Consider the following 27976-nt stretch of genomic DNA (forward strand, 5'->3'; position numbering starts at 1 on the left):
TCTCCATCCATGGGAGAGTGGCTTGGTGTGAGACCTTTGGAGCTTTGGTTCTGCCATGGAGCTGTTGAATTCTCACGTTTCTGACTGAGCTGCCAGCTCTTCAGAGGACTCCTTGTGGCGCTGTGCAATCCATGGGTTGAAGAAATGGACTGATGAAAAATATAATTTGTTTATATAGCAGCTATCTTTTGAGTCATATTATCTCATACAGACTTTGGGAGAATCTAATAAAGTAGAGGGGGCTATTATGTTGCTATTTATACTTTCAGATAGAGCAACCACAATTTTAATTCTTCTAGTCAGTGTAAGGACAGTATTTTGCACATGGTTGCTTCATAGATATCTGGTTTAAAAGAAATCTTACTTTATTTCTGTATTCTTTGCATTTATCTCGCTTACCTCTGATTTTCCCGCAGCTCACATCTGAGTGCCTACTATTATATAAAGAATGTTGTATTATTTTTCAGGTGAAATTAAGTACATAGAATTTAGACTGCTCCCTGAGGAATTGTAAATGAGATTCATTTATCTCAAAATCACAGTGGAAATAAAGTGCTTAATACTAAATACTACATACCATTTAATACTACCTACCATTTAATACCTTTTAAAGTACTTTTTAAATAATTTAACTCTTTCATTGTGTTTCAGAGAGTAAGCCTTTCTTTAGTTTAACTTGCATAAATGGTGGTGTTTTATTTTCCAGTGAACTCTTACAACAAAATGCTCATTAATTAAAAATAGCTGCCCGTTACAGGAAACAGCTCATATAGCAGCTTCTGACATTGTTCTAAAAACAGATGAGCTGCTCATGTGCTAAAGAAGAATGAACATTGAAAACTGTGTGAACAAATTCAAGTAAAAACATGCTATGTTTTAAGAAGGCTCTAAATGTGCATTTACAGTAATGTTTTTCTGATTATAAAAGTCATATGTACTTACTATTTAAAAAAACAGCAACAAATACTATAGCAATATATTATGTAGAAAGTGAAATTCCCACCCAAATTGTGATGTCTATTTAGTCTGATGGTGTCCACAAGATTTATATCTGCACATATACAAACAGTATATACTTATTTTCTAAAAGGGAGTGTGTTTTTTCGTTTATATATATTAGGAATTTCCCATGTCAAATCTTGCAAATGTTCAGCCTTTATTTTATTTATTATCTCTTTTAAGGCGGCATAATATTTCACTGTATAGCTGTACTATCATTTGTTTAAACCAGTTCCCTATTAATAGACTTGTGATTGGATACTCTTTTATTTGAATTTTTTTTCTTGAAAGTCATTGTTCTTAGGGCACATACATTGCTAATTGAACAAATTTATCAAATGTAATATGTTGATAGTATAATATAGTAAGAGTTTACTGTGTGTCTGGAACTATTCTAAGCACTATCCTGTGAAAATTAGAAGAATCGTTTGACCATCTTATCAGTGATTTACTATTATTGCCCTGTTCTTGAGATGCAGGAAGCCTGGTCCAGCCATTTATGCCACCATGGCTACCAATAGGATGGACTGAAAGACACAGTGACCAATCAGACATGTGAGGGCCCTTTAAATCTAAACGAGCAAAGCAGAAGGATGGCAATGGTGTCAGCATAAGAAAACAGAGCTTACAAATTCTTATTGGAGTTACTGATGCTAAAAATCTTTGCTGGTTGCTATAACAAGAGGCTTTGGAAGACCTGCCATCTTAACCCTTCTGACTGTGCCTTGAGGATTCCCTAGCTATTACCACAGATTACTTGATGTCTGTGTAGCCCTTGCGGACGTCCCAATTCCTGTTGTGAATTTCCTTGACGCACAGGGCATTTCCTCAGATTTATCTGTACCCCTGGTGTGCCTTGCCAGCCCTCCATGATGGCCTGGGTAGCTGCTAATTGCTTTCTACTGTACATGAAAATTCTCGTTTTGTCATCAGCAGTGACTTAGGCTCTAAGATCTGTCTCTAAGGTAAAGTCTAAAAAAAGTCATATTTCATTTGCTCAATGTTAGTTTAGTTCATCCTAGCTAAAATGCCTTACATTTTCAGGGGTAAAAGGTTATTGCATGTTATATTTTTTCATAACTAACTAGCCTATCATGACTAGAGAGAACCGAAGTTTAAAATACACCAAAAGGGACCTGTGTTTTTGTTATTTATTGCAGTGTAATAAACCATCCCAAAATTTAATAGCTTTAAACAGCAACTTTTAACCTCATGATTCTGTGGGTTGACCAGGCAGTTCTGTTTCATGGGGTGTTGGCTGGATGCTGGAATGGCTATGGTCCTCTGAGGCTTGGATAGGAGCTCAGCTGGGATCCAGGGGCTGCTTAGGTCGTCTTGTGGTATCTGCATTCCAAAAGGGAAGAAGTGAATGCTGCCCACCCCATTAAGGGTTAGGCCTAGGATTGGCCCTCCATCATTTCTGCCTTATTTTAATGGGCTAAGCAGTAACAGACCCGTCTCAGAATCAATGTGGGAAGGGACTGTACAAGGACGTGAATACGCGGAAATGTAGTTCTTTGGTGGTGATCACCAAAATAACAGTTTACCACAGTGTGCTGTCTGGCGCCTGACACATGCAAAACATTTTAACCCACACAAAAGACCTTTGAGTCTCACTCCATTACTACATTAGCTTGAATCCAGGATCTTATCTCATTCGGGTTAAGGTGCAGATGAGGCTCTTTCGATACAGCTAATCTCAAACTAATACCTGTGAAGTAAAGAAACAAATGATTTACTCTCCTCCCCCATGCAACATAGAATAATAAAGAGGGACAGGAGACTGGCAACAGACACTCCCCTTCAAAAAGATGTTAGAGGCTGTGGAGAAATCATATACACTGCTGGTGGGAAGGGAGAAAGAGGCAGTCACTTTAGAAGCAGTCTTACAGTCTGATACAGAGTTGCCATGTGACCCAGCAATTTCATACCTAAGCATATTTCCAAGAAAAAGGAAAACATACGTCCATACAAAACTTGTACATGAATGTGCATAGCGGCATGATAATAGCGAAAAGTTGGAAACAACCCAAATATCCATCAACTGAGGAATGGATAAATAAAATGTAGGGTATCCATACCAAGGAATGAAGTACTGATACATAGTAGAACATGGATGAATCTTCAAAATGTGCAAAGTGAAAGTATCAGTCACAAAAAAGTCTGCATGTTGTATGATTCCATTTACAGGAAGTGTCCAGAATAAGCAAATTTATACAGACAGAAAGTAGATTCGTGATTTCCTAGGGCTAGTGGGGATGGATGTATTGGGGGATGATAGCTAAAAGGTACAGGTTTCTTTTTGAGGTGATAAAAAATGTTCTAAAATTAACTGGTTGTAGGTATCTGTGACTATAGTAAGAACCTTTGCATTGTAAACTTTGGGTAAATCGTATGGTATGTGAATTATATTTCAGTAAAGCTGTTATTTTTTTTAAAGGGAGGGAAGGAGGGGGGAAATGGGAGGCATGTAGCTGTCCCCTATCCATGGCAGTTCTAGAATCCAGCTGGTTATTTGTCGGTGGTTCCTTGTTTAGGGAGCAGCTTATAACCTGGGTGGTTCTCTGTGGCTCTTGTCTCCACCTTCTAGGCTTTCTTGGCTGTGTTTTCTGAATCTTCTTACTTTTCCACAAGAAATGAATGGTTCATGTTTATAGCCTCTTCCTGTCTGACTAAGGGCGCTGATAGTTTTCATTTTGAGCTGTTTCTGTCTTTTCAGTCCAGGCTGATAATGTTTCCAGTGATACACTTCTCAAAGTCTGTATGAGATCTTTTTGGGGTCACAGCATTAGATAAAAACCGTTTCCAAATCTCTTTGAGACAGGGCTCACTCTACCTTGGACTGCCTTTAAGTCAGAATATTGTGTGAAAATACCTTGAAGATTCTTAGAAGCTCTAGTGTCTAGTAGAGATGGTCCTTAAGAAGTACCCTTAAAATTCTTCAAAGCCTTTTGGTCTAGCTCCATGATTTACAAAGTGTGATATCCATACCAACAGCATAAGCAGCACTTGGGAACTGACTACAGAGGTCAGACCTTGTTCTAGGGCTGAATCAAACTGTGAGGATCCAGCCTGGTGATCTGGGTTGTACAAACCCCTAGCTGCATTTGACACAGACAGTTTTAGAACCACTGGTCTAATGGAAAGAGTTATGAGGAACCATCTAAAATCTTTGTGGGCTCAACAAAGGGTTGTACAATCACATCCTTGAGGCCACATTTTACTGGCAGCCCGGGATTTGATCTTTGCCCTGAACTATTTTTTACTTTTGTGTGTCTTTTGCTAAGATGCTGAAATAAAGACGTTGTGTATTGGAACCAATCAAGTCCAATTCCTTTATGTTTCCTCTAAATAAGCCAGTTGGTACTTTCAACATTCTTCCTGAAATTCTCCTTAGTCAGATCCATGAGTTCATTAGGTAATCTTTCTATCTTCCACATTACTGCAGGCAGTGGGCTGTTTTTAATTGTTCTGCCAGTACTTAACTGAAGTCCTCCTTTCTTCAGCCGCCTATAACCTTTCTTCACTTTTTCAAATCTTTATTGACATTCTCCTCAAGCTTCTTCCAGCTTCTGACCATCACCTGGATCCAACACCAGTACATATTTTAGGTTTTTATGACAGTAGGGCTTCACTTCTGATACCTTCTCACAGTATGGCACCTGGATTCCAAAATGGAAGAAGCAGAAGTTGCCAGGCTTCTTCAAGATTTAACCTAGAACTGGTGCAATGTCATTTCTGCCCTTTGCTGTTGGATAGTCGTAGGCCCAGTCCAGATTCAAGGAGGTAGAGTTATAGACCCCACCTCTTTGTGGGAATAGTCACAAAGAATTTGTGGCTATTATTAACCCTCTCTAATCAGGTAGGTTTGTTTGGGTTTTTTTTTTTTAGTAGTACTGAAAAGGCATTCTTGGCTTAAATTATGAGTTGGTGAAAAGTAATTTGTTCATCACTTGAAGAAAGGTTCAAGCTCTGGAAGGAGGTTTAAAAGAAAACATTTACATATAAACAACCTATTGATATCTGTTTGTGGACATTTTAAATGTTTCATTTCACTGGTGGACAGAGTCTTTTTTTTTAATTTTTTTTTTGGTAGAATTAAACTTAAAAATTTCTCATCAACAGAATAATACTTTTCAGTACCTTTGGTTGTGCCAAGATTTGTACGTGACGGGGACATCTGAATGCATTTATATATCTTATTTGGTCTTAACACTGAACTGTTTGTGTTTAGTAAATATTGCTTTTTACTGTATATTATCAAATGCAGACAAATAGTCCCCTTCCATAGACTCTCATTCTTAAAATAGGGACTAAATGCTGTTCAAGAGTTGTGAACAATGAAAGGCAGATTGTGGATATATGTAGAAATGATTGTGGTGAAGGCAGAGGGTGATAATGGGATGAAAGAATCCCAAGGTTTTCTGTCGTTTGGAGCTTTTGTGTGCAGCTGCTTCCAGATTAGCAAGAGAGGACGAAACAGATGGCCGCAGAAGTTGCCTCTGCTTTTGCTTATTCACCCGAATCATCTTTTAGGTTAGCTCATACAGGCTAGTAAATGGCTTCCTGAATTTGTTAAGCACTTATATTAGTTAATTTTTCTCTATCCAATTTGGAGCTCTAGTTTAAAAAAATCAAGTTACTGTTCTGTTACAATAGTGATTCAATGGAGTTTAAATACATCTTGTAGTTTTAAGACTCATAGAATCTGACCGGCATTAAATCTTTGACCTTTAACTTTAGTTCCTATTTTTAGCTTTGGTTTCATGCTTTTGGATTTGTTTGTATATTATCTTGATTGTTCCAGTACTTTGTTTAATATTGAAATAATGTGAATATTTTTTCTTTCATTTGATTGTAAAAATGTTTGGGCCACTGCTATTATTGGGCCCTTACTTGCTTTTAGTTTTACTCGTCCACATCTGAGTAGTTGTCAAGTGTGACTAATAATACACTTTCTCCTTTTCTCTCTCTCCTTGGTTCTTCTATTAATGTTTTTCTTTTTTATTCTCCTCATACCCTGCTAACTCTGGTGGAGTGACGTATTTAGGGTAGTATGAGTTGATTATGATATAGGTTGTTTGATTCTATATGAGGAATCCTTCTAGCTTTTTCTTGATACTCTCTACCCACTGTTCAACTTCCCTGTCATATCTTTACCAACAGTTTAGAAAATGATGCCCACACTCTTAGTTTTCAGAAATTATCTTCTGTTTCTCCGCAAATTATAATTCCATTTGCATTGGGATATCCTAGTATGCACTCATCAATCCACAAGCAATTATTGTGTGTGAACAAATAATGCATTCTGGAAGACACAGAGGCAAACAGAAAATGATCAGTGTTATTTGCTTCCCAGTCTCCAGTCTTCAAATTCTTTATTCTCAGTCAGATTTGAAATCTGGGCATGCTTTTCTGGAAGCTTGGATTATACATTCATAGAATGTTTGGGGGCAGGGTGTGGTCTGTGACTTATTTTGGCACTTCCAGGCCTTCACAGCTATATTTCACTCATCATTAGAAGGACCTCCCTTATTTCATGGTTTGTACAACTTACTATTGCCACAGTATTTTGAGCTCCAACTGTTAAGAATGTATTCTTGTATATATTTTAAAATTGTCTTGCACTTCCCTTTGGTAAGTATGACTCTCTGATTACCTTCCAGGCATTTTCACTTAAAATTCTCATTTCTAGGTTAAATAATTTCAATCCCCTTGATTTTTCTCATAGCCCACTTTTCCCCATAGCTTTAGTAAATTGTCCAAATAATCATATACAGTTACTATTCAACAGAATTGTTTTTTTCCCCAGTATAGATATTTAAGCAGTAAAATGCATAAAGCAGCAAAATTCAAAATTTCTACACTTACTCTTCAAAAATATAATTCATAAAATAACATAATGTAGGACATAGAAGAAACCTTTAAAATTATGTAATTTAAAGGTCTCATCTTGCACTATTATTGCACATGTAATGCAAGGTTTGATACATAGAATAAATATAATAATCCAAAAAAGGGAAGAAAACAGTGCTGCATGTAATTGGAGGATACTCACTCTATCCTTCTTTATACCTCGGATCTCTTCTATTTACTCTTTCAATTGCAAAATTCCTTGTGGTGCTCTTTTGTTTCTTTGTAAACCACGTAAAGCCTCTCTTTCAGTAAAATCTACTTATTTGCCCCAAATGGATGAATTCGTTTTTGTTATTCTTGATTTTTAACTTTAATTGTCCAAGATAATTTTGACTTCCAAAACTTGTTCAGACTATCACTTTTTATTTTGGTAGCATTTACAAGCTATTTCTAGCTTATCATTTGGATTGCTCTTAAAAGATAGACCCATGAAAACTACGAAGTACTGATGAAAGAAATCAAAGATCTGAATAAATGGAGAGACATACTGTGTTCATGGATTGGAAAACTCTCAGTGTAGTAAAGATGCAGTTATCCCAAATTGATACACAGGTTTAACAGAATTCCTATCAAAATTCTAGCAAGATTTTACTAGCTATAGGCAAGATTATTTTAAAATTTATGTGGAAAGGCAAAGTAAGTGGAACAGCTGAAACAGTTTTGAGGAAAAAGAATACTGTGGGGAGAATCACTTCATCCAATTTCAAGACATTATGTAGCTACAGTAATCAAGGCTATGATATTGCCAGAAGGATAGACAAATAGATAAATGCAGCAGAATAGAGACTCCAGAGATAGCCCCACACAAACATAGCCAACGGATTTTTGATAAAGATGCAAAAGTAATAAAGTTTGTCTTTTCAACAAATAGTGCTAAGCAATTTGATATATATGGACAAAGAAAAAAAATGAACCTCAACCTAAACCTTAGACTATAAATATATATATATATATGTTAACTCAAAGTAGAGCATCAATTTAAGTGTAAAACTATAAAACTTTAAAAAAAACCATAGGCAAAAATCTTGAGGAATTGGGGCTTGGCAACAAGTTCTTAGCCATGTCACTAAAAACATGAACCAGAAAACAAAAAATTGAGAAATAGGATTTCAGCAAAATTTAAAACTTTTGCTCTATCAAAGACTCTGTTAAAAAGGTGAAAAGACAGGTTATAGACTGGAACAAATATTTGGAAACCCTATATGCGACAAAGAACTCTATTGAGCCTATATAAAGAACTCTCAAAACTCAACAGTAAAATAAAAAAACACCTCTGTCTAATTAGAAAATGGGCAAACAACATGAAGACACATTTCACCAAAAAGGATTATAGACGTGACAAATGAGAATAAGCACATGTAGACACTCATCATACGCCCGGTCAGTTGCACTTCTGAGCATGTATCCCAGAGAAATGAAATCCACACTAAAACCTGGGCAAGAATGGTCGTGGCAGTTTTATTTGTAAAAACCGAAAACTATAAACAACCCAATATTCATTAATGTGAATGGCTAACCTAACTGAAGTCCATCCACAGTATGGAATTCTATGCAGCCATAAAAAGGCACCACACTATTGATACACGCAAGAACTTGAATCTCGGGGGCATTCTGCTGAGTGGAAAAAAGCCAGTCTCAAACGTAACATAATATGTGATTCCACTTATATAGCATTCTGCAGATGACAACATGATAGAAATAGAGAGCAGATTAGTGGTTGCCAAGGGCAACCTGGTGGGAAGAAAGGTGCTGGGGCTGACTAGATAAGGGTAGCATGAGAGAGTTCTTTGTGGTGATGGAATCGTTGAGTTGTCTGATTGATAAATTGGTTACACCAATTTATACAAATGATAAAATGGCATAAACCTGAACACACATTGTATCTGTGTCAATTTCCTCGTTTTTATATTGTACTATAGTTATATAATATGACATAATTAGGGGAAACTGGACCTCTCTGTACTATTTTTGCAACTTCCTGTGAGTCTGTTTCAAAATTAAAAGTTGTTTTTGTTTTTGTTTTTAAGAAAGATATACCCAGCCTATAGTCCTGTGTTACCTACTACCCACAGGTTGCTTTTAGAATTTTAATTAAAGTACCATTTCAGTTCCTTGGTCACACAAGCCATGTGCAGTGCTCATGTGGCTGCCTTATTAGATAGAAGTACAGCACATTTCTATCACCACAGAAAGGTCAGTTGGCAGTACCCTCTACGATGCCAAATGCTATACGTGTGGGTACCCACACATTTTTTAGTGATCTGCTATAAATTTATAAATCAAAAGATAGTCTGTGCCAGTAAAATTTAGAGGGAATGGATTAAACAAGACAATTTTTAAAAGTATCATAATTTTTAGGCTATATCCCATATTTTAAGAAGAAAGGGAAGTGAAATATTTGGTTGATATTTGATATAGGAATAAAAGTTTTTTTCCTCATCTGCCAAGGCCGTTGCAGTTTCTTTCCATAATGGCAATCTAGGATATACGGTACAGGAAATGGGCAAAATAGATGGGATGGACAGGTAGGGGAAAGAGATATCAGCAGGAAAAATATTTTAAATATTGCATACTTTTTCTTGTTATTTTCTGTTTATTAGTGACCAGCTTACCAATGGTAGCTTACCATTGCAGAGGAAGTGTGGTTTAGTAACCAGACCTTAAACCAGAATCTATTTCTGGCTCAAAGTGACCTTGAGGAAGTGACAAATTTACTCTTCTCATTCTCATAACCAATAAGTAAGTTAAAACTAGGTGTTGCTGGGTGGACTGTAAGATATTCTAAAATGATCCTATGATTTTAGTTTATGTCTAAAACTTTGCTTACAAGTAGATTCAATTCAAAGTTTTGAGGAATTTGGTTATGAAAACAGTCATGTGATGGAGAAAGAGGAAGTTTAACAGGCATGAACAGTTTTAGGTTTTGAGTTTGGGGGTTAAAAACAAGAAAACTCAGACATAGGGTAAAAGTGTTTCTTATTCCATCCCGGGTTAATAATTTTGAGACAACTTTCGGAGAATAAGCAGACATTTTACATTTTAGAGATCTAGTTTTGAAGTTAAACAGTCTAGGGTTTGAATTGCGACTCTACCATTTACTCTCTGGGAGTAATTTAACTTAGTTTTCAGTTTCATCATATAAGAAATGGAGCTAATAATACCTTTTTGTTAGGGTTGTTATGAGCAGGGAACATAATAAGTTAAGCATACAGCTATAATTTACTGATAATAATATTAATTTTATTGAGACTGGAATGAAATGATGGTGGTGTTAAGAGCAGATAAATAGTTTTGTTTGCTTTCCTTTTAGGAAGATTTATGTTTAGCCACATTATGATATTTTTCAGGGGGTACTAATTTTAGCTTTGTAACAAATTCGTTAATATAATGGTTCCTAAAGCCATTCTCAAATTTAACTAATCATGTGTATGACTAAATTGATCAAAATCACTTCATTTAAAGCTAAGAAGAATACATCTGTTTTTATAAAATCTAGCAGACCAAAATATGTCTCAAAGTAAAAAAGTAAAAGCACACATGTGAGAGAAGTTTTATTTTAGTACAATCCCTGCAGCATCACACAATACCTAAATAAACTGTGAAAAGGTTAGTTACTTATAAAGATATAGAAAAATGTACAATGTACAATGTCAAATCATCAGAAAATATTCCATATGACTTTTCTTTATCTTTGCCTACCAAACTGCTCAAACAAGAACCAGAGCCAACATACTCATTAGTGTGCTTCCAGACCTGTCGGTACACTGGAGCAGCGTAGTAGGGCAGTTTCAATTTTAGCTAAGAGTTCGCTGGCAGTGGTCAGTTTGAAGTTTCCTGCTATTCCTTTGAACTAGAGAGGAACCAAAAGTGTTGACAATCCTCATTTGACTCCATCACTCATGCCTGAGCACATACGTCAACACTTCCTGTGCAAAACCTGCCCTCACTCTGCTGAGGACGCCCCCAGCCTTCGGCTGACCTGGGGGAGGATGATGGCTTGGATTGGTGAAGTCTGGAAAGTATTAGCCCCCAGTTGGATGCCAGCACATTATACGAACATGCGTGTTTTTTTTTTTTTTTACCATACTCTCATTCCGTGGAGACCAGCTTTAAAGCTTGTAGTAACATTTGTTGACAGCAAGTGATTGTCGCAGGCAAGTTACTAGCTCTCAAAATCACTACCCTGTGAAAGTATTAAGCTGGATGACAGCATGTTTAAGACAGAGCTGAATTAGAAACATAATGCCATGGAAATTGCACTGAAAAAAATCTTTCAGAAGATTTGAAACGTATATGACTTGTCTTCCTAATGTCAATATGGCTATCTCTAGCCTACCTTAACACTCTTGGCCTCAGTTTTCTTATCCATACAATGGGAGGGTTTATAAGACTTAGTGATTTTAGAGTATGTTTCGCTAAGTAGTTTCCTCCATGATTTCACTTGTTGGTTCATAATCATAAGCTACATTAAATGTTTATTTAGTTTTACACATCAAAATTTCCTCAAGTACTTTAAGATGGTATACTATTTTCAGTTTGTGTTTCTTTCAGAAACTCCGTTCCTTGGAAGACGTGATTATTGCCCCGTTGAACTGCTCAGGCCTTCTCGTTTTATTTTGCCTCGCGCATCTGTCCCTCCGTTCCCATGGCCCTTCGCATTTGCCTTTTTGCTTCATTACCCCTTGTGATGCTGCCCCTTTAGGTGTTTTTGCGCGTCTTGTTCTCTGCTCCATTCCCTACCTCTGGCCTTTCCTCCGTCCTTTTCTCTTCTCTCCTGCCCGGTGCGCCCTTTGCCCCTTGGTGCCTTTCGCCCTTTCCGATCTTGCTGTGTTTTTCTGCCGCGTTTTTTGGGATTGCTCGCTGACCTAGGAAGAAATAGAGGCCCATTTGCTTTGGGGGAGATGGAGAGCTTCAACATGGTTTTTATTATGTAGTATTTCTTATGACTTTCTAATGACCATGAAAAAAACAAATTTCCAAGATCCTTTAACACCTAAATTTGAAGGATAGTTTGTTATAAACCTAAAGGCTGTAATTACAATAAAAGCACATGTAGTTGGCCTCATCCGTCCCATTCCACCATAGCATTCTAGCGCTCTCTCACTACATTTTGAAATATCTACATGGAATTTTGAAATGCATTACTTGCGTAGTTCTTTGAGGCTCCATCACTGCTAGAAATAGTTATGAAACCTCGCTCTGCACTTCCCATTAGTTACTTCTTACCACGTCGAACAGAAGTCGTGTGTGTGTGATATCTAAGTACAGAATGCCTATAGATTTTACCCACAAAGCATAGATCCAAATAATTCCTCCATGAGCAGGAAATGATGATTAAGAAGAGTAAAAGGCACCGCTGGATATTTGAAAGGAATCCTTTATGGGGGGCTGTAAGTATTGTTATTTTTACAGTTTCCATTTGTGAAATATCTCAGGGTAAAAACATTTGCAATTTTTGAGCATACGAAATATATGAGTCGATAAAGTAACTGGTAATTTTTTTTTGTTTACCACTAAATAATAAGTAATTTCGAATCATTATTGAAAAATTATCATGGCTCTTGTTTAGAATGGTTTTATGATGTTGGCACAAAGGTGTACTGTTTTTTTATTTTCGTGGCTCACGTACGATTTACTTGACGTAATGGTGTTTCTCCCTGTGGATTCATAGCACAGCAGTAGAGAAAGTGAGCTGTGCTTTAAGTGCAATCTCTGTCGACCTTTTTTATGGGAGACTTTTTATTACAACCTCTCTGCTCTTTGTTTTTAATCTCTATTTCTCTTCCTTTTTTCTGTTACTAATATGTAAGATCTATACTTTAGCCAGTTTCTTAGAACTTATTTTTGCACTTAATATTTTCTTGATAACCAATTCTTCAGAGATAAAATTTTCTCTACTTCTAAAACAGTAGCAAGGTACATTGGTAATGCACAAGTATAGGATTTCTTGAAATTACATATGATTTATTAGAATTTGAAGTCTCATTGATCTATCATTGTGCCTTTAAGGTTCTTGTGGTCTTTTCATATTTAACTAAAAAACCGTTTTAGGTGAATGTCTTTGATCAGAAAAACATTTTTAAGTATAAATTTTTGTTGGGTAGTAAAGGAGAGAAAGAAATTAAACATCCAGGTATAACTACTGGTAACATTTTGATGTGTTTTTTTTCTCTTTGTGTCTCTTGTTTTGCATATTGTACATGGATATAATAGATGGAGTTTTAAAAATCATGCTTTTCCTTTCTCCCACATAACATTAAATTATTTCATGTTACTAAAAATTTAATAGCTGTATAATATTTTGTCACGAAGTAGTACTTTATTATGGTTAACATGTCCTCTATTGTTAGATTTTTAAAAATTTTCAAGATTTTGGATTATAAATAACTGAGAACACCACCATTTTTAAAGACTGTTTTACAAGGTGCCTTGGGGAAAATCCTACCTTATTCTTTATTCAAGATACTAATAGCCTGAACTAAGAATTTTAAGGACAAATATTGAATTAGGATTTTAAACAAACCTGGTGGGTGCCATGTTTGTTTACATTTGTGGATGTCACATTTTTAAAAAACTTTCACTTCTATGTGGCAGACAACCTATGTACTAGGTTTTTCAAATGTGGATTACATTGCTTTCTTCATCGAGACAAACTGGAGTGGGAACTGTAGAACTTTTGCAAATAGGTGGAACATTGAGGGAAACTGCAAGAGGACTTCCCTAACTAAGGCAGGTTCTTCTATGTCAAAAGCCTTATGTGAATGAAAAACTAGATCCATTCATACAAGACAAATGCAGCATGGGCTATGAAAATACTGGTGCCTGAATAACACAAATTCATAAGGCTTTGGCCAGAGTTTTTCTTTGTTTCACTAGGTTAGATATGGCCTGAGATTCTCCCAATAATTCAGTCAGAAATAAAAGAAAAAGTTTATTGTTCGAAATTCCCATTGTTTAGAGCCCCTTTGTGATAGACTTGCACCAAGATCTAATACTGACCTTTCTTGTGGAATGAAAGGAACTGAGTTTAGAGGTCTTCGAGTCTTCTATTTAAAACTATAAAGGCATGAAGATAAATTTTAATGGGGGAGAAATAGCTAGGGTAATATACAATCTAAATATGGAAGTTTGGAATCTTATTCTTCAAGTAGTTATTTTGGATCAGAAAATTTGATTGCAAGATGTCAGGGGATTTACGTTTTTCTTTGCCCTGCCTCTGCCTTCCCCTTGCTAGTTTAGATTGGTCATACAAGTTAATACCCTGACTTTTCTTTGTAAATGAGTAAAATTTTATTGATTATGTGTTCTTCTTAAATAATAATTTTTCATTTTTATTGTAACCTTAAAATTGAGGATTTGGTTCCTACTACCTGTCAGGTACACACACAAACACATATACTCATATATTTTACATTAAAAATAAGTCAAAGTGGAATATAGTATAGGATCTATGTATTTTATTCTCTAATGACAAGTATGAATAGATTTATTTATCAGACTGAAGGAGACTCAGAATTAGGCTGAAAACTGCAGTAATACTGGGGGGGGGTTGCCCCCATTTCCTTTCTTTTGTATTTCAGGCCTCCCCACCTTCATATGCTGGCTGCTCTTCAGAGCATGATACAGTGCACAGAGTGTTCTGAGGATCAGCTTTGTAACTGAACCAATTGGACATTTCATCCAGCACTTGCACACTTCTTGGCATTTCTCCTGCCCATTTGTTTAATCTTTCCAATTCACTTGATCCCCTAGCATTAGAACTGACAGCTGCAATTGCATATGGGGTTCATGAAGTAGTTGAATAATAAAATGCCATGACCTAGTTCTTGGATAGTTTCACTGATGACTGAGTTGGCAACTCAGAAATGCTATATATTTATTTGGCAGGTCAGGTTGAACGTTACCTTTATTTTACAGGAAAAGAGTTTATGTATAAAAGGGATTGGTAACTGATCCTAAGTGATGTAAGTTACATTTCTTACATCCTAGTCTTACTGTTTATTGAGCATCGATTAGACACAGTGCTTTGTGTCATATGTACATTGTATCTAATCCTTAGAATAATTTTGTAAGAGAAATGATATGACCCTATTTTTCGGATGGAGAAAGCAGAATCAATGAGGTTATATACTCATATCTACATATTTAGTTTTACATGGTAAATAGCAGAATTGGAATTCAAGTCCAAGATCATCTGTTCCCAAAGCTTGTGGCCTATCCATTACACACTGTAACAATAATATTTTTTGTTGTGAATAGTATTTTATTTCCATTTTGCTTTTGGTGGACATTGACTTTTATGATGAAAGGTACAATAAACACTATTATACATGTCTTGGTAGAATTATTGGGTCATGGGGTATGCATATGTTCAGCTTTAGGAGATGTTGCCTGTTTTCCATATTCTAGTTGTTCTACTTCCTTGCTAATACTTTCTGTTGGTTTTAAAAACTTTTAGCCATGTAGCAGATGTCTAGTGGTATCGTTTTGTGATTTTAATTTGCACATCTCTGATGATTAATATCATCAGACTTTTATATGTTTATTGGAAATCTTCTTTTGTGACGTGCCCAATCAAAACATTTGCCCATTATTAAAAAAAAAAAATTGGGTTGTATTTTTGTTTGAGTTCTTTATATATTCCAGGTCTAGTCCTTTGTCCAAATTTTGAATTACAACTTTTATTTTTTTATCTCCTGTAAGTCTTCCTTTCTTATACTTAGTGATGTCCTTTGAATACTGATGGCCAATTTCAGTCTTTCCTTTAAAGTTAGCTCTCTGTGTTCTTTTTAAAAATCCTTTGCCTATCCAAAGGTCATAAAGTGGCTTTGCTATAGTATTTCTAGAAGCTTTATTGTTTCACCTTTCACATTTAGGTCTATGATCCATCTGAAATTGGTTTTCAAGAAAGATGTATGAACTAGATATTCATCTGAATATCTAGTTTACTTAACGTCATTTATTGAAAAGACTGTCCTTGGCCCACTTTTCCTGGTGACAACTTTGTTTTATGGTTTTGGCTGTGAATTCTGACATTTGACATTTCCAAAGTCTGAACCATCTCAAATTCTTTTTGTAGTTTTACTTAAATTGTCTCAAGCATGGACTCATATCACCTCATACAGTGTTTTGTGTACACTGTAGGAAAGAATAGAGAATTTACCAGTCATGGAAATGTTCTTATTAATGGGGAGACTGCAGTTGGGGTATACAAAGTCAGACAATTAAGTTCACAAACTCATCCTAGAAAGAGTGCTACATACCTCACTGCTGAATATCACTATGGTTACCTTTGAAGTACTCTTCTTGGGAAGCTATGCACTGACACCAGTGTGTAGTCCACCCTTCAAGGCAATTTTGGAACTCTTTTTCTGGAATGACCATCAGAGCTGTCATCGTATTACCTTGATGTCCTGAATGTCATCAAATATCTTCCTTTCAATAGTTCCTTTATCTTCGGGTAAAGAAAGAAGTCATTGGGGGCCAGATCAGGTGAGTAGGGAGGGTGTTCCAATACAGTTGTTTGTTTACTGGCTAAAAACTCCCTCACAGACAGTGTGAGCTGGTGAATTGTCGTGATGCAAGAGCCATGAATTGTTGGCGAAAAGTTCAGATCATCTAACTTTTCACACAGGTTTTTCACCACTTCCAGATAGTAAACTTGGTTAATTGTTTGTCCAGTTGGTACACATTCATAATGTATAATCCCTCTGATATAAAGAAAAGGTTGGCAACATCGGTGCAACAAGTTCGGGAACTTAATTGTCAGACATACATAGTATCACTGAAGGGGAAGGAAGGGGAAATGGCGAAACATTGCTGGATGAGAACAGTTTCTGTGTTGTTTCGAGATCTTCCTAGCTGCACTTTTCCCATAATTTCTTTCCACTGAAAATTATGAAGATTTGGATGATAGTCCCTCTCATCTGATTGTAAACAACTATCAGATGAATCATTCATTCAAATCAGAGTTCTCTAGCTGCACTAACTGATGTGTTCTGTATGGGTAATCTGCATATAGTTTACCAGAGTGGGGACTGGTTTTTCCCCTCATTTGTTTTGTTTCATTGGTTCTTCTCGATAGCCAATTTGATTTTTAAGTAAAGGATTCCATGAAAAAATTTTGGTTTTGGCCGTAATGAAGTAATGTATTTTGGAATATCCACCTGCCATTAAAAAAAGCCCTGTAAAACAGTAAAAATATACTCAGCACCTTTTTTGCAGGCATATATGCCTTACATGCTTATATTAGAAAGACAATAAGGTTTAGAATCAATGATCTGAGTGATCTGAGCTTCTGCCTGAAGAATTTAGAAAAAAAGCAAATTAAACCAAAGGTAAGTAGGAAAAAAGTAATAAACATAAAAGTGAAAAATACACAATAGAGAACAGGCAGAATAAAAAAAACAGAAGTTTGTTTCCTTGAAAAGTTTAAGAAATTGATATATCCCTATCAAGACTGATCTGGAATGTGAGAAGGCAGTTCCAACATCAGGATTCTTACAGACATTAAAAAGATCATAAGTGATTATCATGAACAACTTTATGCTGATAAATTCTACAACTTAGATAACATAGACAAATTCCTTTCAAAGACAAACTAAATAAAACAAACCCTGAAACAATAGAAATTTGAATAGCCCTACTACGTAAAGGAATTGAATTTTCAATTTAAAGTCTCCTAACGAAGAATGCCAAGATGCGGCTGGCCCAGGAACCACACTTTCTAAGAACCACTGTGTTAGGCTGTGAGTCCATGAGGACAAGGAATAACTTTCAAAGCTCTTTTTATGATCTGAGGGGGACATTCTTGGTAAATGTTACATAGAATTGAATTGAATGAAGAATGTGGAACTAAGTAGAGAGTTTCACTCCCCTTCAGAAATCTCACAATTTTTTGCCTGCTTTCTTTGCTAAGGAACCTTTGGTTTTCTCTCTGATTCCTTTCAGAATGTGTGTACACTCTATTGCAATTCCTTGTGTTTATGAAACTACATGTGATTAGGAGTGCCTCAGGGTTTCCTTGGTGAACATCTAAAGCACGTTGGGTGACAGTATGGGCTGTAATGTTTCAAGGCATGCTACTGTAAGTTAAAAACCATTCATCCTAGTTTCTTATATGAGTTCAACCAAAAATAACATCGACCTTCTTTCTAGCAACGGCAATTTGGTTTGGTTTTGTGGGTTTTTTTTTTTTTTTTTTTTTTTTTTTTTTTTTGAGGGCAGGGCAATGTGTGTGTTTGTTTCCTGGCATTATAGTTTATTGAACATTCTGTTGTCTGATTTTAAAGAAAGACCTAAATTGCAGCATCCCAATTATTTCTTAAAATTCAAGGGTTTGATCCAGCATTCAGAATTTTAAGTTGAAAATCCTCTAAAGTGAACAGCATTTAGGAGGCGATTGGCAAGCCTTGTTATAAAGTCAGACAGTGACTCTGAACAGCGAAGAGTTCAATCTGCAGGAGAAAACTGTACATTAGCTGAAAATAAAGTCTCTTTTGAGTCAGGTTACAAGTCTTTTGGGGCAGAGAGTTTTGTTTATTTGAAGACACTTGAAATAAATATACACATATTTATTGGGCCATTATAAAAGTTATGTTCCTGAGCATAGCCAACTGCTATTAAATCAGTTAAGTAGCTTAACTACATATCAACGTCTTCTCTCAAACCCCAATTACCCTGGCATGATTGAGAAAACAAAGAAGCAAACTCTTCTTTTGAAATAATTTAATAAAATTTCTTATAGTGTACAATATTCAAAAAAATCCCCAATCCCGATATACAAAAGCTTTTAAGGAAATGAATTAAAATGCTAATCACGATTACGTCTACATCGTGGTTTTATAGGTGATTTTAATTTTCCACTATTTCAGTAATTTGCAAAAACATGTTACTTTTTGTGATTTAGTTATTTTTATTGTTTAATGGAAATATTTGGAAGAGTTAACGAGAATAAAGCAGAGATTTTTCTCAGAGTAAGCTTAGCAGTTAAAATTAGTTGTAGCTCACATTTTAAATATACTTAGAAATATATTCAACAGAGTGTATATCTGAAATTGCTATAGGATAAAACAGGATGTATAATTGCTTTCGAAAAAATAAACTATTTGTAACATACCCATATATGTAGGTAAATGAATGTTCAGAAAATAATCTGGAACAAGTACCCCAAGATATTAATAGGGATTATCTCTGAGTGATGAGAGTAAGGTACATTAATTATCTTTTTGCTTATTCTCTTAAAAATTGTTTTGCAATGAATATGCATTACTAGTTTATAAAGTTGTTTTTTTTGTGTGTTTTTTTTTTAAAGCACGTATGGGAGTGAGCATTGCTTCCAGCTTTGACAAAGATGTAAAGCTGGTGCTGCCCTAAGCACAGCAGCCCTGCTCTCCAGTGACAGACAATGAAGGTGGAGACGCATGAAGAGAATGTAGTTGAATGCTTATGGACTGACCGGCTGTAATAGACTCCTGGGTCAGCTGACTGTACTTTGTGCTTTCAAGAGGAAAACTCCATGGTGTGAGCTCATTGGAATAGTGTTGGGATTTAGATGACTGCCAGGTTTAGGTCACGAGGGTAAAGTCTGGGTCATGGCTAGGGTAAATGGAGCTCTAGCATCAAAGCTGACAGGTGGTCATTGTCCAGCCACCCTGGTGAGCAAGGAAATAGGGAGCTGCAAAAAGATTTAAAAAACTGTTTTCACTTGATTTACAGGCTCACTGTGTGGACCTTTCTTTTTCAGTTTTCCCTCAGAAAACATACGAGTGTAGTGGATCAGTGAGCTCTATAGGGTCCTTCGTTATCTCCTGGGCTGCCAAGCATCTCCCCTTTGAACTCCACTCTGTTGTCCTGGAGAAACTGTGGTATCTTGATAAGTAAAGTTCATTAGTCCTGGGACATAAGCTTCCTGCCTACTGGTTCCTTGAGACTAGAGAGCACACTTGCTGCTTGACTTATTTCAGAGCTTGTCACCCACTCCTACTCCCAGTAGCTCAGATGTGTCTATGACCTGGTTCCACGATCACTGCCTGGGTAAGTTGTAGTGGTCTAGCCATTTGTTATTCTTTTGTTCTTTCAACCTCTGTGACAAGCACCTACCAGACACTGGGGATTCCTCGGTAAACAAAACAAAGCTCCTGTCCTCCTGGAGTTTACCTTCAAGGGTGGGAGCCAGAAAAGTAAAATGAGTCCAAAAGCAACGTTTAATATAATGTTGGGCAGTGATAAGTGCTATTAAACAACAATAAACAGAGCAAGGTACTGGGATGAGTAGAAAGAAACGGAGACAGCGTTGTGAGGAAGGAAAGACCCACCTGAGGTGGCATCTAAGTGCAGACTTACATGAAGTGTGTTATGAAAGCAAGAGGAAAATCTGGGTGAAAATGATCAGGCAGAGGGAACTGCAAGTGTAAGGGACCTGAAGCAGGGATGAGACTTGGCAGGGAAGTACAGTGGTACCTCGATTTTCGGATGTCTCCGTGGACGAACATTTCGATTTACAAACGCCATAAATTTTATGGACCTATGGTATCATTAGATAGTAAAATTCATGCTAACTTTGCAGTTTTAGGGGTTGATTTTAAAGGTCTGGAACGGATTAATCCATTTTGCATGACTTTCCATGGGGAAACTGCACCTCGATTTTCGAACGTTTCAGAACTCAAACGGTCTTCCGAAACGGATTACGTTAGAAAACCTCGAGGTACCACCGTATTTAAATTCCTACAACACTGTTACCAGGACTAGCTCATAGCAGATAATAAGGTCTTTACTTTCACCCCCTTCCAACCATATACTCAGTAAGATATTCTTTAGCTTGTTTTCTTATAAAGATTAAAAGCTTCTATTCAATCAGCGGGGTCCCGTGTTTGAATTGATGACTTCATATTTTGCCAGTGAATTGCTATGTACCATCTAAACACATTTACTTGTGGTTTGTTTCATGAACGTTTCTTCAGTGAATGTTTATGGATCTCACCTGATAGATTAGATATGAGGGAGGTGGTGGAAGGTGGAGAAAGAGATGAAGAAAGGGTTTGCTGAAGAGAATCCTATAGAAAGAACCAGGAGAGATGGTCATGAGGGACCCCGGAGGAAAGTATGTCAAGAAAGAGCATGAGATGCGCTCCGAGAAGCCCAAGGATACAGGGACCACATGGGGAGCCGAGGATTCGCCAGTTAGAATGTCCCCACTGGTCAGCTGTGTGTTGGTCTGACTGAGGTGGGCTGAGGAGCTCCGAGGTGAGGAAGTACAGGCCGCTCCTGTAGAGTTCCCATCTTTTGAGAAGTGTGAAAGAGACAGAAGGAACAAGGGTAGACAGCTTGACAAGAATATGAACGGAGCTTTTTTCCGTGATAGGAAGTTATCTCCTTGTTAATCTTTGCTCACAGAGTAAACAGTTGTTTACCCCTGCCCCCTTTTAAACATGTTTAAAATTTTGTGCCGCTGTATAGTTTGCCGGGTATGCAAAGAGAATTCACTTAATGGGATCTCACCTTTTCTTGAGAGAAAGGTGCCAAATATGCTATACCTGTTTCTTAGATGAAAGCCTCAAAGCTTAGTGGTTGTCGCAGAGAACTCATCCCACTAATAAGTTGTGGGGCAAGAATTTTTATCAGTATTCCAGCCCAGAGCTTGGGACTCTGTATTTATAGCATTAATTAACCATGATTTGCCCCATGTTCAACCAGTTCTCCTCTGGTTACCCTGGAAAAGAATCCAGAGCATTTAGATAGAATTTACAGGGCTGAGTAACAAGCTTTTCAGAACACCTCTGTATGTTCCCCCTGCACACACACACCCATCTCACCCACCTATGCACTCTCATATATACACACACCGTCCAGCCTACATACATATCATGTCAAACACACACCTTAAAGTCGGACACCTTCAAATGTTTACAATTGGATACGCCACAGTCCTAGTCTCAAAGGACCCTTGCCCACAAAGCATGGCTCCTGCCTTTTCAATACTTTCCTCTTTCTGGGATTTGGACTTGGGGTACAAAGGTAAAAGTTAGGTTAGATAGACTTGATTTTATAAAACTAGACTAGAAGCCATAAATAAATCCCTAGGTTTCAACAATAAGGGTTCAGTTGATCATTATATTGCTTTCTCTCCTGGCAGAGGAAACCCTGTAGAACTTAAGCTAAACAGCTTTGTGTACATTTGGTCTAAAGCAACAGTTGTTTACATGCTTTGGTCCTTTTGGATACTTTTTGATTTACAAGGATTAGCTGTTGAGCATTGGATTTTATGAGTACAAAACCTGTTACAATTTTCATTCAGATCTCAGCCCCTAAAATATGAAAAAGGAGGTTCATAACGTTGATATTTTGATAATTTTTACAAGATGACATATTGGTGTATTTTTGCTGCTTACCTAGTGCTACATACCTGTATCACTGTTTTAGCTTGTTAATGCCATTTCCCCGCACCCACAAGAGTAAAAGTCTTTGTTTCTCAAACGTGTTACAAACTATCAAGAGAAAGGAGCCAATGTTTCCTGTTTTTGTTTATAGATTTTAGATCGGAAGTTTGCAAATTGTGGAATCTCCTAAGTCTTGTTTATAGAACATTCTTTGTTCTTAATCCTTCTTTCCCTTGTCACATCCTCTCAAAATATGTAGCATACATATATTTATTAATGTAATTAATATATTAGCATAAATATATACTGTATTGTACATGTGTACTCCCTGTAGAGAGTCTTCACTTTCATATATTTTAGAAATTTTCTTAACAAAACAGAAGAATTTAAACATCTAGATTCCAATTTGGATGAGTCATTTCTTGAAAGAATGTGGATAAGAATGAGGAGTGTGGAAGGCAGCACACCAGGACCCAGATGCTTGTATAATTTCCTTCCACCTCTGTTTTAGAGTCAATATTAAGGAGAGGGAATATTACCCTAATGAAGGCAGTAACAAATAGTCTAATGATGTGAGGAATTGTATCCCATTTTTTTCATTTGACTTAAAGTTTTAATTAAAAAATATCCCTGGGGCATTGGTAGACCTGGTTTAGAATCCTGAAAGTTGAACTTTATTGAAAAAGGGCTGCTAATATGAGACCTCCTAACATAGACTTATCCTCCTCAAACACTTGTTGTTTTCTTTGCAGTGTGGTACCTGGGCAGGTCCCAGAAGGGAAAGCACTTCTCTGAAATGCTCACCACAATAGAGGAATGACAGGCAATTTTTAAAAAAATGCTTCCATAAACTCAGGCTAGACTCTATTCCATCATTTTAACCCCCTGCAAACTGGGCAAAGTTCCATTTATTTCAATGTGTTTTCTTTTACATGTAAGGTACTCTGTACCCTGCAAATACATTTTTGTTATAAATCATCACAAAAGGAAAACGAATTGCAAAGGAAAAAAACAGTCACAGTAGAAAAAAGACAGCAACAAACAAACAAAACTTGCATAGAATGTTAAGTAAAAATACAAAGTTCATGGTCACAGACTGAAAATATCTAAGGAAATGCCACCTCTTTACAGATATACTTTTGTGTTTCAGTGTCTGTGGCTGGTTCGCTCTGTTGTTTCATCTGGTGCTGTGTAGGCTTACTTGGTAAATCTGCCCTCCAATTAGGATAGGTAACTTGAGTCTTTTTCATTGTCACAGACTCCAACCCTGACAATTTCCAGTCACTTCATCATATAAACCATTTGTTGAAAAGGAGTTATAGCAAGAGTAGGAAGAGAACATGGAAAGAGCAGAACTGGAGGCCCTGTTATTGAAAGTGCACCCTACACGGGGTACCTTTGTGCAGGTACAATTGCCGTCTCACCTGGTGCTTCAGTAACACCTGCTCAGACCATTGTCACACCACATCTAAGGGTTGTACCCAGAAAACTGTAGTATGCCATGTCCTTCTGGGAAATACATATTTGTTCTTGTCTTTGTTGCTCTTGCTCTTTCTCCTTTTCCTCTGAAACCAGTGAGAATGAGAAAGAACCCTCTGTTTTCTAGAATTTCTTCTTCTTATTGTACAACAGAAAAGGTCTTTGGAGATGATCGAACCGAGCTCCCTCCTTTTGGGACTGAAGGGCACAGAACCAGAGAGAGTAAATAGTTTGTCCAGGTCATACCACTGGCTAAGCAGGGACAAAAATCCATGATTCTGAACTTCTAATTAGGGAGTCTTTCTATCGTTGGCTTCACAAAAGCTAAAGTGATTAAAGACATCATACCCAAAATATGTGCCTAGCTGCTCTGGGGTACCACTGCCACCTCACAGGGGTGTACCTGCAGGGTATTTTGAAATTTCAAGGGAAACACAGACATCTGTTGAACACTATGGAAACTATTAGCTCCAGGGGGCTCACAGTTTTAGTATTAGATTGTACTGTATTTCTTTCAAGAACATCGGAGTGTTGCAGAGCTGGGGTTTTGGTGAGTTACTGTGATAACAGGCAAGTACCTGGTGAAAATCAGTGTGTAACAGGAAATGAGGATGGAGGTATCTAATATGTACCTAAGGCACGAGAGTCTGTGCAGAGCCCTACAGGCCCCCATATCCCATTAGTAAGTAGTGGTAGGGAGTTAAGAATGGAATAAATTTTTCCATTTTTCTTGAAATTGTTTTATACTATATTTTCCAATGGTGCCAAGTCACTAGGTCAAGAATAGTTATTAAGTTGTTTACTTAACAAGTGGAGCTCTTGAGGGATTGCTCTTGGCCTGGGGCATCATGAAAAAGTTACTGGGATGCTAAGGACTCCGTGATTCAAAAAAGTTTGGGAACCTCTCACTTAAAATATCTTCTTGTATGAAGCTTCTTACCAAGGAAAAGAAACATGCTAAGGTGAATGAAACGGGATGTATTCAGTGGTGAGGGGAGGCAGAACAAAACTCCAGGGTTGTTGGATCACTGCTTAGCCACACAATGGTTGTTGGTACAGCAGATTCTAGGTAAGGTTGCTTCCTGCTCAATATTTGAAGAAGATGAACTATCAGGCTTCTCTGCTTCCGACACCTTTTTATAGGGATTACTGGCTCTTTGTCACATGCCCTGCTGCTTACTTTTGGGGGCCCTGGTATTAGACTCTGGGCAGTGTGGCTTACAGTGTGACGTGTGGAAACAATGTCAGAGCACTCAAAAGTGTGGAGCTGAAGAGGTCACCACTGCTTGCTTGCTTGTCTTAGATCTGCCGTTGTTTTCCTTTTTGAGTAATTTTCATAGGATCAATCTTCTAGAAACTGTGAGCCAGCTTCTTTTTAGCTTTTATATTGGGTCTTGCTAGTTAGTAAATCTACCCAAGAACACAGTGGAGGGAACCTTGAAAAATATCTGTAGGAGGAATGAATAATATTTTTAGAAAATTATCATTTGACATTAAAAATTGTGGAAAACAGGAGAGCAACATATCACCAATATTTATTTCTCACAACTGCTTTTACATTTTTGAGGTAGGTAACCTAGGCTTTTGTTCCCTAAGAATCCTTCCTTTTTTATGAACGTTTACTCATAGTAAGTGTTCAGATGTGTTTTCTAAGTAGCATAATGACTTAGACCTAAGCTTTGGTCTCAAATGAGGTTCTAGTCTCAGCGATGAGCTATAAGGCAATGAGCTTAATTTCTGAGTCTCAGTGTCCACATCTGAAAAATAAGGATATTAATGAGTTCTTCCTAGTTCCTGTGAGATTTAAATAAAATATTTGTAAAGAGCTTATTAGAGTGCCTAGCACACACTAGGGACTCAGTGATAGTACATTGTCATTCATATACCATCAACATTTCCCTTTTGCCACATAGTCTTTATGACCATGTTTTTAATAACTGCATGGTAGTCTATCAAGTTGTATGCATTCTTATGTGCATAACTATTCATCTATTATTAGATTCTTAGGTTGCCTCTAACTTTGCACTAGAATAAAAAATTTTGCAGCAAACTGTTATTCAGCAGATTTGATAAGTGCCTCCTGAGTGCCAGGACCTTTGCTTGGCATTGGGAACACAGACTGCAGAGTGGCACAGTCCTGGCCTTGAAGTGATCACAGTCTGCAGGGGGAGATGTGTACAGATAACTCTGGCCTGTGGTAAACACCATCACCTCCCAAGTTACTGAGAAAATGCAGAGGAGGGGAGAAAATGTCAGACTCTGCCTGGAGAGCTCAGGGAAGGCAGGAGAGGGTTGTAGGAGATGAGTTAAACGAGGGCTTTTTAAGCCATCATACAGATTTGAGCTTTTATTCTCAGTGGAATCAGAAAGTCGGTTTTGAGAAGAGAATTGGCTTTATATCCACTTAGGTTTTACAGCCTGTTAGGGGACAAAAGGGAAGCAGAGAGTTCAATTAGGATGTTATTAAAGAATCCAGGTGAGAGATGGTGTGGCCTAGATGGGAACGGTAGAGGTGGTATGAAGTGGCCAGATTGGAACAGTCCACAAGATGAGCTGTAAGGTTCGATGTGAGGTGTCCAAGAAAGAGAAGAGTCAACGATGGACTTCTAGGCGTTTAGCCTGAGTTGATTGGAAGGGTGGCGTTGCCATTTCCAAAAACAAGGAAGGATTCGGGAGGAGCAGGTTTGGAGAGAAAATCAGGAGTTGAGTTTGAGGATATTATGTTTGAGATATTTATTAAACAGCTAGGTAGAGATGTTCGATAGGTAGATGTAGGAGTTTGGAGTTATAAATGCAGGACGGATCAGTATATTTATGGCATAACACGTTTTAAAATTTGGTACAGTTAGTGCTTTTAGCCATCACTCCTCTCGTATAGAATTTCCTTTGGTATTTTCATCTTTTTAAAAAATCCAAGTAAACATCAGAGTCACTTTGTTAAATTTATTTTTTAAAGTATATTGGAAATTTTACTAGAAGATTAGATGTATAAATTTACTAGAAGACTTGAAGTCTTCTGGGTAGGCTTGGCATATTTAAAATGGATCTTTGTATCCAGTATCACATTGTCTTTCCACTTAGTTTTCCTTTTGTTTCTCCCAATAAGAGTTCATTCTTTTTCCCCCCCACATATATCACACACATTTCTTGATAATATTATTCCCAAGTGTCATACACTTTTTGTTGCCATTGTTAGTAAACCTTTTTTCATTGGTATTCTGGTAGGTTTTGCTCGTATAAAGGAATTACTATATATTGATATAGTTGGCTACTTTATGAAACTTCTGGTACGGTAAATAATATCCTACCTGGTTTCTTTGATTTTTCTTTTCCCCTAGGAGTAGAATCATATCACCTGCAAGTAATAATTTTGTCTTTTTCCTTTCAATATTTGTGTCTCCCTTCTGTTCATGCCAAGAAAAAGAAATCCTAAATTTAAGATATAGGGGGAAACTACAACATAAGGAGGCAATTAATACCTAAAACAATCTAGTCACAGCTTACCATGTTTGTTTTGTTTTGTTTTCACTTTAGGCTTGTCCTAATTATTTCTTTTCCTAGTCCTTTTATAAATTCAATTTTGATGGCCTTTTTGAGTGCCTAGAGCTTACCTATTTTGCATTTGTGCATTACCCTGAATGGTTGATTTTGGTGTGGTGTATTTGGTTTTCAGCCATTTCACTCTTCCAAGGACTTATTCTGGTTGATCACCACGGATTGGGGGAAAAGCTCTTTTCCTGCTGAGTCAGCATTTAACTTTCATGGATGCTAGGGAGGAGAAAAACCCAGCAGAAAGTACATTACCAAGCGATTTCAAGCCTATAATTGGATAAGGCTCTAATGAAAAATTTAAATTCAATAGCTTTCCCCCATCCCATCAACATCACTTAAAAAACAATTGTTTTGAAAGCTGTTGTTTTCACACTAAAATACTGTAGTTTTGCAAGGTTGAAAATTATTTTTGTTTAAAAAAATCTAAATACAAAACCTGTTTCACTTTTGATGTAAACTGCAAATCAGAAAACAACTGGCTGCTGCACCTTAGATTTATTTGTAGAATGCTTTATCATAAAATTTTCAAGTTAACTTCCCAGTTTTGTTTCCTGTTGGTTAAGTTTAAGCCTCCTGTGACCTTTCTTCTTGAGTGAGCAGTGGACACTATCTGAAATGTTAGGACTTGGTACCATGAAGGACGAATTGGCTGG

At 37.0% G+C, this 27976-nt stretch overlaps 1 protein-coding gene across 2 annotated transcripts in view; it reads left to right on the forward strand.

The window, feature by feature from the left end:
• The window catches only part of FGD4 (FYVE, RhoGEF and PH domain containing 4), a 181088-nt gene that overhangs the window by 48255 nt on the left and 104857 nt on the right, over positions 1 to 27976 (forward strand). The window contains exon 1 of one of the 2 annotated variants that reach the window (XM_033118453.1): positions 12151 to 12305. The exons of the other annotated variant lie outside the window; for it this stretch is intronic. Coding sequence (XP_032974344.1) covers positions 12296 to 12305 — 10 coding nt within the window. The 5' untranslated portion in view covers positions 12151 to 12295. Of the gene's footprint in view, positions 1 to 12150; positions 12306 to 27976 lie in introns of those variants that run through there. 2 annotated transcript variants of the gene reach the window in all.

The sequence above is a fragment of the Rhinolophus ferrumequinum genome, chromosome 10 (assembly GCF_004115265.2).
Source record: "Rhinolophus ferrumequinum isolate MPI-CBG mRhiFer1 chromosome 10, mRhiFer1_v1.p, whole genome shotgun sequence".
In the NCBI taxonomy this organism is placed as follows: Eukaryota; Metazoa; Chordata; class Mammalia; order Chiroptera; family Rhinolophidae; genus Rhinolophus; species Rhinolophus ferrumequinum.